At 37.0% G+C, this 14065-nt stretch overlaps 1 protein-coding gene across 4 annotated transcripts in view; it reads right to left on the bottom strand.

Moving 5' to 3' along the window:
* The window catches only part of rabgap1 (RAB GTPase activating protein 1), a 64008-nt gene that overhangs the window by 38090 nt on the left and 11853 nt on the right, over positions 1-14065 (bottom strand). For all 4 annotated transcript variants that reach the window (XR_015097242.1, XR_015097243.1, XM_086096557.1 and 1 more), the window contains 8 exons: positions 11770-11930; positions 10433-10543; positions 9790-9856; positions 8699-8801; positions 7852-8021; positions 7546-7714; positions 5183-5276; positions 2487-2637 (listed from right to left, as the gene is read on the bottom strand). Coding sequence is in view for 2 of the 4 variants with exons in the window: in XM_086096557.1 (XP_085952683.1) it covers positions 2487-2637; positions 5183-5276; positions 7546-7714; positions 7852-8021; positions 8699-8801; positions 9790-9856; positions 10433-10543; positions 11770-11930 (1026 nt within the window). In the remaining 2 variants the exon portion in view is untranslated. The remainder of the gene's footprint in view (positions 1-2486; positions 2638-5182; positions 5277-7545; positions 7715-7851; positions 8022-8698; positions 8802-9789; positions 9857-10432; positions 10544-11769; positions 11931-14065) is intronic.

Genomic DNA, 14065 nt, shown 5'->3' with positions numbered 1-14065 from the left:
TTGCACATCATTGTTATGGTATTGTGAGTGAAAGCTAACATTCCATTCATACCATTTAAGTTAACAGAAATGGATCTACATAGACTGTTGTTGCACAGGAACTGTGCGAAGCTAAAGAGATAGACAGGAAAAGAAAAGATTTGGACAGGGAGGAAGGCAGAGTGGTCAGGCAGCAAGAAAGGAAGAACGGGGGGGAGTGGAGGAAAAAGGCAAGACCAACATCTTTTCACCACCTGGGAACTAGCATTGAGCCCCCGGGGAAGTTTTCTTTACATAAGCAATGTACAGAGTTGCAGCAGAGAACTCAGACCAGCAGTGGCATATTGTGGGGTGGGTGGTGGTGGGGTCCAGTCAAATACAAGAGGGCTGAGTCACCTCTGGTACTTACACTCAACCACACGTATGAAAAATAACTACTGTACTTGCAATGTCTAAACAAGCATAAAAACACATGAAACATTAAAAGGGAAAAAGCAATTACTTATATTTTCTAAACATGAGGAATAAGCGGTTCGGAAAATGGATGGATGGATATTGTAGAGTACACAGTAAAAGTGCAAAACCAAGGCTAAAACTGTTTAAAAACTGTTGTTGACAATTGCATTTTTTTGTGGTTGTTGCTATTTTGGGCGAGTAGTCATACATGTCGTAGCACAACGTAAAAATGTCCAATTAAGGGCTTTTACAATGCTTTACTGTGGAACTGGGAACTTTTGGAAACCATTCCCAAAATAAAAGTCCTGGGATTTTTGTCGGGCCACCGTTACAACTCTCCAGAGACCCAGGAGCCTTTTTTCTTTGATGCAGCAGTGAACGACATTTCTGGTTGGACGACTACTTGCTGCATTTATTTAAAGTGTAAAATTCTATTATCTTCCTCTTTTATATGCCCCTTTTTTTCTCTACATGTCAATGCAGTGCAGTTACTTCTGTGTGACATCAAACTGATTTATATAAATGTTCTGTGGTCCTCGAGCTGCTGAGTAAATGCAACACACCAATGGGCCATAGGCACTTTTTGTTCCAGGAAACCATGTGCCAAGAACTCAAAATCCCTGGTGACATTAGTTCAAAAGCGTCTGAAAACAATAGTGAGCGTGCAAACAGCTGTCAACCCTCTGAAATTTAAAATGATACAATAAAATGTAGTTATCCATTCACATGTCCTAAAGGTGGCGGTGGGTAGCAATGGAACATCATTTTTGGGATACATTGTACACGTCAAAGAGTAGTTTTTGTTAAGAAGAAATCCATTACACTGCGCTACTTGTATTTGCATTATATATTTATTAGTGGTTGTGCAATCTACCGATATTTGTTTTGTTGTTTGTGAGAAAGACTCCTATGAGATAACTTTTTCACCAATCCAAAAATAACCACAAATGTAGTGTGCCTCCATTTCACCAATCAAACAGAGACACGCAATCACTTGATTGTGTATTGTCTCCACGGCGCCATACAAAAGATTTTTAAGTGACTGCTTTACATAAAGCATGGCAGAAATCTATGTTGTCCTTACAGATGGCAAAAAAGACCACTATGATGTTTTCTTTCTTCTTTAGTATTGTCAAGATTACTTTTTTTGTTATTTAAAAAAAAATACTAGAAACAAACATGCGATACCTGATTAAAAAAAAAAGTGCCTCAGACAGCAAGAAGTATGGGTGTTTCCAAAGCAAGTTTTTTCTCCACAAAGCCGTTTTTACAACACTGGATGATCTTCAGAGGGGGTATGCGTAGATCCGGGCACTTTTTTTTTCTTCCCCTTCTTCTGCTGACGTGACACAAGAGGCTTCAAACAAGCTAAGAGAACTTCTCTTCTCACAATAGAAATGCTTTGTCTGGACACAAAACATCCTAATCTAGCATGTTACATGAGTACAGAGAAATACCTGCGTTTAAGGGTGATTTTGGTGGGGTATAATATTTTTTGAGTGGTTGTTATTCTTGAGAAATTGCAGATTTTTTTTAGCGTACATAAATAATCGCTGCTTGTCTGGTGAGACTATTGTACTGTGTGTTTAACAAGAGTAAAAAATAAAAAAAAAGGAAATTATTGTTTGTTGCTGCTGAATTTGCCTTAATTTGCTCTTCTTTTTTTTACATTTATATTATTGTTTTGTAAGTGACAATGTTGAGCGGCATTTGCAAATTCCTATATCCTTTATATTGTTTTTCTCATGCTAATTAAAAAAATAAATCAAGTTACTCACCAGTCACTTGGTACTTGAGTAGTTTGTTTCACAGATTATTTAAGTAATACTGTTTTTTTTATATGAGTCATATTATTTTTACGTAAGAGAACGCTTTCTTGAATTCAATTTTTAGCTATCCTGCCCACCTCTGCCTTTTTGTGCTCAAAATGTGCCATTAAGTCTAAAAACAAGATTCAGGACTTCTATAACTTCATCAAGTTTAAGGACACACGTCAGTTGATCATGTACTAATTGATTATTAATGCATAATCAAGACTTATTTAAACTTACCTTTGTGATAAGTGTGCGGTACTCCTCCACCTGGTGGTCATTGTTGTGGCAACCAGACAGGAGCTGCCACACCTCCCCACGAAGCGCCTCTGGAACACCACTCCGCACTAGAGCTGGAAGCTGCCTGGGACGCACGGACAGATTCATATGCCTGGGAAAGGAGGGGGAAAAGCAGTCGTCAGTAATAAGGATGAGCCAACCAGATTTCCCTGATTTATTACAATAGGTAACTTAGAAGAATGTTAAATTTGCCTTATACAACACATACGGTACTAGGCAGCTTCCATTGTTGAGAGCAGATACACTGTCGTCATATTAACTTGATTCAAACTGTTGTGTACTATAAATGTAAACTTGCAAAGGTTCAATATTTAGCTAAAAGATTTACGAATGACACAAATTATTATCAATGTTAATTTGCATGTTATTGCAACACAGCTAAAATGTAAAGAAAAATTTTGGTTTACAACTTGGGGCTGGATTCGTTCCTAGAATCCATATTCGGTAATCGTGCCGACGTCGGTGAACAACTTAATATAATATGACTATGACGTATTTCCGAGGAAAAAATATACGCATATCCCGGAAAATAAATAAAATTTGACCTACATAGTACCGTAAATGGAGAAGACTTATGTAGCACTTTATCCAAACCATACCTGTCCAAAGTGTTTTACACAGACTGATATTCAATTATTTTATTATTATTATTATTATATTCATTGCCGCATTGTTTTAAGTTCTAACTATGGAAAAGTTGCTCTTCTAAGTTTCAAATAGCTTACCTTAAGTACAATTTCACGTTCCATTGTGGTCAAAGGTATAATCTGGGTCGGTTATTGCACACTTTGGTGTTGTAAAAGCCCAGTAATTAGTGTCCTTACAGTAAACAACAAATTCTGAATGCTGGCTGGGTTAGCCCGCACACTAGCTAGCTGCGGAGACCATAGATATGTTAGCAATTGGGAAAGACGCGTGTTTGGCTCCAATAAGTTCATGAGAACTCATTGAATTCTTTATCGATTTTGACGCGAAGTGGTTTGTTACAAATGTCAGAAATGTAGCTATGGTACAAGTCACATGTCATTTTATAATCTGGGCTTTAACACATACCATTGCAGGACTCCCTTTTCAACACGGCAACAAGGTTCTATGCATTAATATCTAAGCTGACGGCTTGCTTAAAATGTACGCAGTTTGCTTTCATTTTCTAAACAATCGCATCTATTTTAAGACGTGTCAAATGGCGTTCCCACATTATGTCAAACTGTCAAAAGCACACTCGTATTACCAGTTACCGAATAAGGAAAACACTGGTTCCGGTGATGTTACACAATTTGGTCTGAATCTACAAATTATGATTTGATTTTTAAATTCCCATGCGCATTTGAGCTAACATCTGAATTACCACCAATTTGTGCACAACACTGTTTACAACATTATTGGTATACAATGTTCTGAGGGTATAAATGTTGCCCAATGAACTACTTTGCACAGAAGCTTGACAAATACGTCATCGCAAAAATGCATGCTCAATTACTGCCATATTTCATATTTCATGTTTTATTTGTTTTATATTTACAGCCTTGATGTGTTCTTACAAATATTTACTTTAATTATAACTTTACAACCACATAAACATATTAGTGATGGATCAATTTTTTAATGAGCTGGAAGAATCTATAGAGTAGGCGTTTATTCGCCTGTGCCTTCAGACAACTCACAAAATGCTGGCAGTTTAACGCATTCAGATAATTAGATGTGTGGCAACATCATCGCCAGTGGCGACTGAATTCATCACAAACAGCCATGGTCAGTGAGTCTCGGATGTTACTTCACACTGTAGTTGCTTGCAATTGTAATTCTAGTTAACATTGTTGTCTAATGTTCCAATGACAAACCAATGCTCTTGTCATTCGCAGTGCAAGGTGTTTTTGTACCTCGTTTCTAGTTTTTAATTTTTTTTATTTCTGGATTGTACAGCTGTTGTTTTTTTTTTTTGTTTTTTTTTTACACTGTTTTTAACTTAGCCAGATTTGTTTTTACATAATAAAACCTGGCATTTCACAAGGGTGCTTCAAATTCTTGTTTCCACTGTACACAGAGCAAGTGCCGTTTTATCCATGGCTTTATAGCAGATCCTACTTGAAAATGTAAAATTTAAAATATTTGGATTTTGTTGCTCAATATATATACATTTCCATTTTTAATGTCATTTTACATTAACAATGTGTCACATTATGTAATACCTGGCATTTTAATGTTCAGGGTGAAACAGATGAGCGGAAAGAAGAGCCAAAGCAGTGAGTATGGAAACATCTGTATTCACCATGATGACCATCATTCACGGTTCAATAGTATGACGGACCATTTAAGTCATCTGTCCTTAGGGTCAGATAACTTAAACAGTGCAACAATTACATTTTGTCCTCCTTGAGCTCCCCAAAACACACATGTTTTCATTCAACAGCTGCAGGTTTTCTGTGTGTCAGCCTTAACGAGCAGCTAATTAAAGACACCACATTTCCCATTTTATTTTCCCATCACATGATTTTTTTATTTAAAAAAAACACACCAAAAAAACAATAGTGGAATAGGAAAGCTACCCCAATAAGCTGCTTATTTTGTTCTCTCAAATAAATAAATAAAAGGAAATCATGCAAGCGTTAAAGGCACACGTGCAACAGAAGCCTTACCACTTGGATAACAAATCTCCCCAGGTCTCCAGGATCTTCTCAGCACACTCTTTGGAAACATCACCAGAACCACTGAGTAATGGCTCATCATTGTCTAGACACAAGAACACGGACTTGTTACACAAACAATTTACTTTTAATGACTCAACAGCTATTGACAGTCAGTAGTATATATTTAAAGTCAAATGGTGCTGAAATCTCCATGACAAAAAAGGATGTCATGACACTTTTGGCAAATCTTGAGACTTGAAGTGAAATACTTCATGAATTCATTTCATTTAAAAATTTGATGATTCTATCTTACAGCTAAAGAAAAAAACTATCACATGTCTGTGTTCAATGAATCTTTGGAGTTTTTTAATTAATTTTTGGAGTGAAAACTCCTGGAATACATCAACATTTCTATCATAATCTAATTTATTGCAATAAGTAAATAATAAAAGAACTGAATTTGCAGCAAAAGGTCAGATGTGGTATTAAGTGGTAAAGCGACTCCTCTGCCAGGCAAGCAACGTATTATCCATCGAACATCAGATGTTCCACTGTATTTAACAAAGCATTTGTCTGCCTTCTTAGAATTTGAGAAAATGGCCAAGAGCGGGACATGTTTCACCTAGAGGTTGCAAAAATTTGTTTTCTCGACTACAAAACAGCCATTGTATGATGTGTTGCATAATGCAGCAACCTTTAGTAAAAGGATGCTCCACAGTTTCCATGTTGGTTGCCTGTGAGATGGAGAATGAATAACAACAACAAGGAAAACAGTTGATTTTCATGGCTGACGGCGGCAGTGCTTTGGCGTCACACAGTTACCTATCTGAATTAATGATGGGTTAGTGTGGTCTGGGGATAACCACATGCATGCACAGTCAGTGATTTCAGATTGGAATCTTAGCTCGATCATTTGATGTGGAGCCCACGTTTTATCCATGGTTGAATGGTCTTTCTCAGAGTACTCGGACTTGCTCCGACGTTCAAAAAAACATGTTCATTAGGATAAATTAAAACTAAATTGCTCGTAGGTGTAAATGAGAGTGTGAATGTTTGTCTCCAGGTGACCTATGATTGATACCTGTGACCAATGTGCACTCTAAAGCTGCGCATGTGACCATTTGCGCACTGCGCTTACCCTCTCAGCGCACCCTGTACTTCAGTTCCACTTTTACAAAATGTAAGTTGTGAAATTTAGGCCACTTTAATCTGCTTCTTAAATCTGACACAATTATCTCCGTCATCTTAAAATAGCCTACTAATATTTACCACCAAGGATTTTGAATATAATATCATCGGGTCAAAACCTCATAAGTCACAATTTGGAAAATTTTCCAAAAATCTATACTCTTGGTCAGTCCACACGAGTGGGTGTCATTTTTATGAATTGTTGACCAATCTTAAGTGTTGAAAATGTATTTCTCTCTTTGATGATGCCATGTTAATGGTTGACCAAACATACCGTTTTTGGGGTCTCCTCTGACGATTTTGGAGGTACAGGTTTTGGCCCGACGCCAGCGACACAAAGGTTTAGTAGCATCATTTAAAAAGTAGATTTCCTGAGCTATGAAAAGTCCTTCATATCCTTTTACTGTTAATTATCTAACAAGTGAAGGAACGACTTAAGCTCCTAAATCCGAGGCGCCGCTCCTTTGAGACAAAAAAACAAACCTCCTTTGCGCTCCATGAACCCATTATTTTTTTAACGGTCGCATTCGGACCTCTTTCAAAACGCCGTCAGCTCAGGCAGAATATCCACATACTGTATGTGTGTGAACATGTCCTAAAATAACACAATCACACACTTGCGGAAACATTAAGTACAGTACAAGGAGTTCTCCAAAACTGCATGCGACCTGCCAAAAGCCCTTGGGTGAACAACACTTTTATACCCGATGCAGCCCTCAGCGGGAGACTTTATTTCCTGCTTAAGTAGTGTATAATAGTTATTCTTGACCGGTGCCAGAAAACTCTAAAAGAATAACGATAAATATCTGAGTGTACGCACTATTCAGTGAGATGTCTGTTTAGGTTCCCAGTCATTTAGTGCATGGTAATTCACATCACAAGGTTTTAATCAAGTTAAACTGACTACTCTGGCTGTTGAAAGGTGTATCACCTTTAATCCAAAAGACTTCTTCTGCATTAGTTTTTATGTGTGGAAACTAGGACGCAATCGATCTGGATTTTTTTTTTAGGCCGATGATGATTTTGGGCAGAAAAAAATAACCATTATGAATTAATGAGTCAATTAATGTAAAAAATCTATAATATATAAATTACGCTGAAAACAACATTTTATTCTTGATTCAATGCATTAAGATGTTTATAAGGTCACAAAAATGCTGAGAAACAGACAAAAAATGAATTACCTTCCTCTTCGTCATCCTCAGGTGGAGAAGTGACCAGAGAACCAGGCCCACCAGGAAGGATACCAGGACTGGCTGTGGTCTTCCGTTTCTCTCTCTCTGTCTCACTTTCCAAACTCACTACCTCGTAAAGTATGTCTGAGGAGGGACTCTTCCGTTCCTTGCGTTCCATCTGGTAAAAATGCAGTGGGGGAAAAATATCAGGGAAGACTGATAACAGTAGTACTTTCACTTTGTATTAGTATGAATTCAAGCTTGACCTTCATTTGTTTGTATAAAACCGCAAGTGCACGCCGTAAGCATACATACCTGTCGCAATTTCAGGTAGAAGATTTCAGTGTGGCTGCGCTTGCTGAAGGGCCAGAAGAGACGATCGTTTGGGGAGCACACTCGCACCCTTGTCTCCAGAAGGAAACGCACTGGCTCTTCTACTTCTGTAATGACGAGGTCCACCGCTGTTGTCATGTACATTAATTTATCTAGAAAAGGAAGAAAACACATTTTATCATTCATAACCAATAAGCCACCACCAATAAATGAGCAACATTGACTGTTCATCGCCCAAGAAAGGAAGTGAGTGTTTCAGTGTCATGATAGTTGGAGATCGTCAATGGTCGTGCAGGTGAGAAAAAAATCATCATAAAAAGATGCGAAAGAGCCCTAGGAAATTGTACCTTGTCTGTAGAATGGAAATAGTGCAGCTCTTGTCTTGTGTACAATCACACTGACTGTTACCTTATGTTACAGGCTTGTTTGATAACAGATTTATTTTCCTCCCTTATTTTTTTTTTTTCGATCTTTGCAAATTTTGTAAAACCTAAAGCATCACACAAATAAATACTGTAAGTATTCACAGCCTTTGCCATGAAGCTCTAATGTTCTCTTCATCAAAAGAATGAAGTGATTCCATTTTTGAATAAGGAAAAATATGTGTGTGTGTCAATCATTATTGGATGCACTATAAAATGAATGAATGTACATTATGTGAGAGATTTTGCCTAAAATGTATGCCAAATTCTTAATAAGTGCTTTGAAGATTAGTGCAACCATAAAGCAATTTACATGGGCTGCATGTGAAACAGGCAACAAAAGGAACTAATAAGTTAGTTTTGTTGTTGTTTTTTAAAATAATAATACAGTAGCTTGTGTTTGTTACCTTTGGGCGTTTCCTCGTTCACAGCCTGGAACTGGGGCGTGCAGGGGTTCCAACTTCCTGTGATGATGTAAGACTTCCCGTCAGAGCTTTTTCCCATTGACTCCTAAAGGGGCACAAGTTGGGAGGAAATTAGCTAATGCCCACACAAATAACTGCACTTATAGTGAAATGCAGAAATATTCAAACACTTGACAAATGATGTGCATTATTTTTTGTCATCTATAAATGAGGTGAGCGGGGTGGTTAAAAAAAATTATTTTAAAGTTTTTTTGAAGCAAGAAGTTCCGTCCGTAATTATATTATTTATGTTATATATTATATTTATTTACAGTGTAGACTGTATTTTGCAGCGAATACCAAGCATCTATTAGCAGTGAGGTATTTATTGAGGAGGAGACATGTACCAGTATTTGTTGAAATAAAATGTGGAGAGTTACTATTAATATTATAGATATTTTAATCGATATAAAATCTCATTACATCAATATTACAAAATAATATCCATTATAATAACTTAGTAAAGCTCAAAATACTATGTAAAATCTCAGGACATTGTTAAAAAAAAAGTGGCACAAATTATCACAGTTTATGTAGTTCACAATGCTGTGTTCGGCTGAAGTCAGTGAAAATTATGTTTTTTGACAGAGATGCGCTGCTTTTCATATCACAATATGACAACCACGGTATTGTGGCAATTCAAATATTGCGATATCGCCGCTATCGCTACATCCCCTCAGTCTTGTGTCAGTAGACCATTAATCAACTAAATATCTACAACAATTTTATTCCCTCTGCTTTTATCATTCTGAACACCTTAAAATATAACACAGCACTTTTTAACATGCATTAATCATTTGTTTTAATTATTTTCATTTTTATTGTGTTTTCTTTTTGTGTGAAATGTGTCTTAATAGGAATGTAAGAATGTGAGAACCTGATCAAAGAAATTTTTTTGTCACCATTTGTGTCAGACAAAGTATTCTATTCTATTCTATTCTAATTAAGTACAATTTTAATTCATTTCAAAATCTAGCCAAAGTATGATTGAATTTGTATAAAGATACATACGCAAGTCCACCCAAATAACCCACCAGGTCTAGAAGGTGCATGTCACTGTTCTTGACGTTCTTGCCAGGGCTAAGCAGAAGACCAAAACACCTGGAGAAGAGGCACACATTTAATATATATAAATATACTACATATATGACAGGTGAAGTTTGCTGTTATTAAAAAACAACAATAATAAAACCTTTGTCGTATATATTAAAACTATTCGCGGGGAACAGGAACAGGGGCTGGCCCGAGAATTGCGAAAATCCTTGCACATTTGACGTCCACTGAAATCTATGAAGGCATTTGTTGTTTGATGGGTACATATAACACATCACGAGGAACAAATTTAAGACACAATGGAAATTAAGGGTCCATTATTATTACCCTCTTAAAACTATGTACGAGCACATAAACTAGAAATCATGGCCAACACACGATGTACACTTGTGAGTGTTCATTAGTGAGTGGTGGGATGCTTTAGCTTTAAATGATTGGTCACATTTTAGACAGTTAGATCGAAAAGAAACAGATGGTGCCATCTCTGTCTTTACAATAAAATGTTCATGTCATCCAGTACATCAGTCAAGATTGGCGCGACAAGGTTTGCTTTGTTTTTTTTCCCCCTGTGTGTGTGTGCACGTGTGCGTGCCAGCGCGCACGTGCGTGTGTGTTCCCTTTTACCGCTCAATGGCCAGTTCCTTATTGGATGTCTGCTGGACGTAGATGACAATTTTTTTGTCCATTCCGGCACGCAGTTTGAAGCTCTGCTTGTCCTTGTCTTTTGCTACAGCACTGGGGGAAATAAATAAATAAATAAATAAAAGATAAAATCTAAATTCCTCACTGCACAATAATAGCCAGTGTGACTAGCCAATGCATGAAAGACATGCAAGAACATCTACCAGTTTTTTTTATAACATATTTTCATGAATGTCTATTGCAAATAGTTCATAATTATTTATAAAATAAAGAATATGGTTGTGTTTTGTTGTTTCTAATCTTACTAAACTAATTCACTCAGCTGAATATCCAGCATGTGTGTACTTTGTGTCAATGTTGTTCGCTTGCAATTCAAATCTGCTGGCTGAAAGTAAACATCATTTAATATCTATAGTTGTATGCACAAGGAGGACAAGTTATTGAAGAAATAAAAACATAGGAGCTTCCGTTTTCTCTTAATCGGAGCATCAAGGATATTTTGTTATTTCCGGTCTTAATTCCATAACCACAAACAAGAAAGCAAATAACATGGAAAAGAGGGAAGTATTTGTTATTGAAAATAAATAGACCTGTAGTAGTGGATGTAATAGGTTTTACGTTTACGTAGATGTCTTATTTTCCATGCCCTCATTTGAAAGTACAAAAAGTCGGGATGTTTGACTTTAACGGTGGTACTTAATGCTATTTACCAACACTACTTGACTTGACTTGACTTGGTATGGCATGAAAACACTATAACAGACTCATTAACAATAACCATTGTCTACTGAATAAACTCAGGTTGACTCCCTGGAATTGACTGTTGACTAATCATATCTTGGAGCAATTAATCAGGACATTTTGTTTTTCTTTTAACTGTTTTCTTCTTCTTTTTGCAGCTTCCATGGCATTGCTTACATGGTTGTGGACATGGCGCAGATTGTTTATAAAGGCACATCTAGTGTTGCAAAATTAGGGACTTTGTTGCTACATTTAGCGAGTTTTCCGATGCCTCGAGTAACTATTTTTCAAAAAAGCATCTTTAATTCTTGGTAATTACACTTCATTAACATAATTATTTTCACATTGTTTTCGTATAACAAGAAAGGGAGACTGGTAGAAGACAATTGTGGAGTCGATCTCGCTAAACATTGCTAATACATTGTTTCCATTGAAAAAGCAGCACTTTATCCAATGTTTGTAAGTCGTTTGTGAGAATGCATGCCTAGGTTTTTTTTTTTTTTTACACTTTTAACCATAAAGTGTACATTATCATTCAGTATATGTTTACTAGGACAATAATACACCAATGATTCTACCTGAAAGTGCCTTTGCCGTCATCCTCTTTGATTTCTAGGCTGACAGTGAAGGTAAACAAGTCACTGTCTGGTGTGAGTGGAGCATGCTGCTGAGACGCCAGTGCTGCCTTCTTAGCTGACCGCCGAAATGCCGTGGCAAAGCTGTACAGAATCCTACTCACCTGCAGAGAGGACAAGGAGCAGACAGTTACAATGTTCTGCAACGACTCAGCAGCTGAGTTGTGATACCTTTTTGTTATGTCACACTGTTCACATTGAAGAGGTTCACACTTGTCATTGTCACATGGGACCAGCAGGTGCAAGGTATATCGGAGATAACATGCCTTTTAACTCATGTTTGGACTAAATTAATTGATGATATAGTATTTGTATTAATTGATAATAGTATTTATATTATCTCATATTTATATGAGGAAAAAAGTGTGGTTCCAGTGTTAAATCTAATCTAATTTAGTAGGTAATGCAAATACGCCGAGCACCTTCAAAACTAAATTTTCCGTTTCTGGCTCAGGTTCATTCTTGTTTAATACCAAAATTGAGTAGTAATCCCCAACTCCACTGTAAACTGGATCAATATTACTTAACTATCTCATTAAACCAGCGATCACCGAGTCATTTGCAATAGTTACTGCTATCAAATTACCTAAATGTTAGCAGAAACCACTAATTTTTTTTTTATTAATCAGAAACAGATGACAAAGATGTCACAGCTTAAAGGTGGTCCCAATTTGTTTTAATTCATAAAAACTGTTCTTATTTAAACTTTTTTGTTTAAAAAAAAAAAAAGAAGAAATTTTTGCAGCAGCGAGAGTCTTATTTTAGACAGCAGGCCTTCAAGATTGGTGACCGGCAAATATTCAAAGGCAATTGCTATTAAACATTGCCTAAAGGCGGAGTTGGAAGTCCCCTCTCAAATATCTCCAAAAGATTTTTGTTCTTTGGAAGAGGGATATCAAAGACTTTTGCAGGCTGTTATTTACTGATAAACAAAAATGAGATGTTTTACAGGAGCCTGTAGGCCAAAGAAAGTAGCATCCTAACAAAACAGTGCTGTGCACAAAATAACTTTTGTTCTATAACTAGTGAAATCAAAAGTCAATGCATTCCTTTGATACAGGACTAGGCCCTTGTGATTGGCTGGTGACCAGTTCAGGGTGTACCCTGCCTCTCGCCCTAAGACAGATGGGAAAGGTTCCAGCACACCCGTGACCCTACTGAGGAAATGAATGAATGAATGAATGAATGAACCCTATTTTTTTTAAACAAATTTACAAAATGGTGTCTATTTTTGAAGCCCATGAATGCCATTCTTTGGAAAAGTACTTGAATCTATGCAATGTAAAGGTCTACGATTTTTTTTGCAAAACAGATTAAATTTGATTTAAAATAAATTAATGCAGCATAAGGAAGAACCAATGTGTTGATAGGCAAAAATATGAAGGACACATTGTTTGTAAGGGCATACTTGCAGAGATACTGATGTTCTGCAAAGTTTACATACACTTGGGTCTTACTTTGAGCAGAGGCCCATTAAACACTACATGTGGTTTTCAAGCAAGCTTCAGTACTGAAAAATTGCAAAGTCATCTGACAAAATAAGCAGTAAAAAGCATGCACACAGTACATACACAAACACTGAAATACAATATTATTTTCTAGTACGGTATTTTATAGCGCTTGAGCACCATTAGGCAATGGATGAACTGGGGCCTATCCCAGCTGGTTGCCAGCCAATTAAAATCAACCATTTGTCCCTGAACACATATGGACAATTTGGAGGCTTCGTGAGACATGAACCTAACATACGTGTTTTAGGAATGAAAAGAGGAGGGGAAAAAAAGTGCAAGAGATGAAAACTATACTCAGGAAGCCCTAAGCTGAAATTCAAAATCCTCATTTTACCTCATACACACTAAAATTGCAAGTTGATATTTTATGGTTCATGCGAGTTTTAGCGTGACAAAAATACAGTTTCAATTTGGACTGGGATGCTCTGAAGACTTAACCCTCCCCCCCACTTCTGTTGAATCATATAAGCAGTGACACATCCGCTCACTAACACCTCTTGTTCTGGGGGCTTTTCTTGGTATTTTGTGTGTGGGTTATATGAGTACTGCAACACAGCCCGGAGTGCATGACATAACGCCTTTGCACTGGGGAAACTCCTAACACTGACATGGCTCCTGCGGGACATGCTACAAGGGTGGAGGGGATCAGCAATCCTAGACAAGGTCGACAGAACACTGCCAGCAACACTGAATGTGTTCATATGCATCGACTGCAATGTGAGCGGAAC

This window comes from Leptonotus elevatus, chromosome 15 (assembly GCF_054856555.1).
Source record: "Leptonotus elevatus isolate MCC_2025b chromosome 15, RoL_Lele_1.0, whole genome shotgun sequence".
NCBI classification, from domain to species: domain Eukaryota; kingdom Metazoa; phylum Chordata; class Actinopteri; order Syngnathiformes; family Syngnathidae; genus Leptonotus; species Leptonotus elevatus.
Note: the sequence above shows the minus strand (reverse complement) of the source record. Positions and strands in the feature narration are given on the sequence as shown.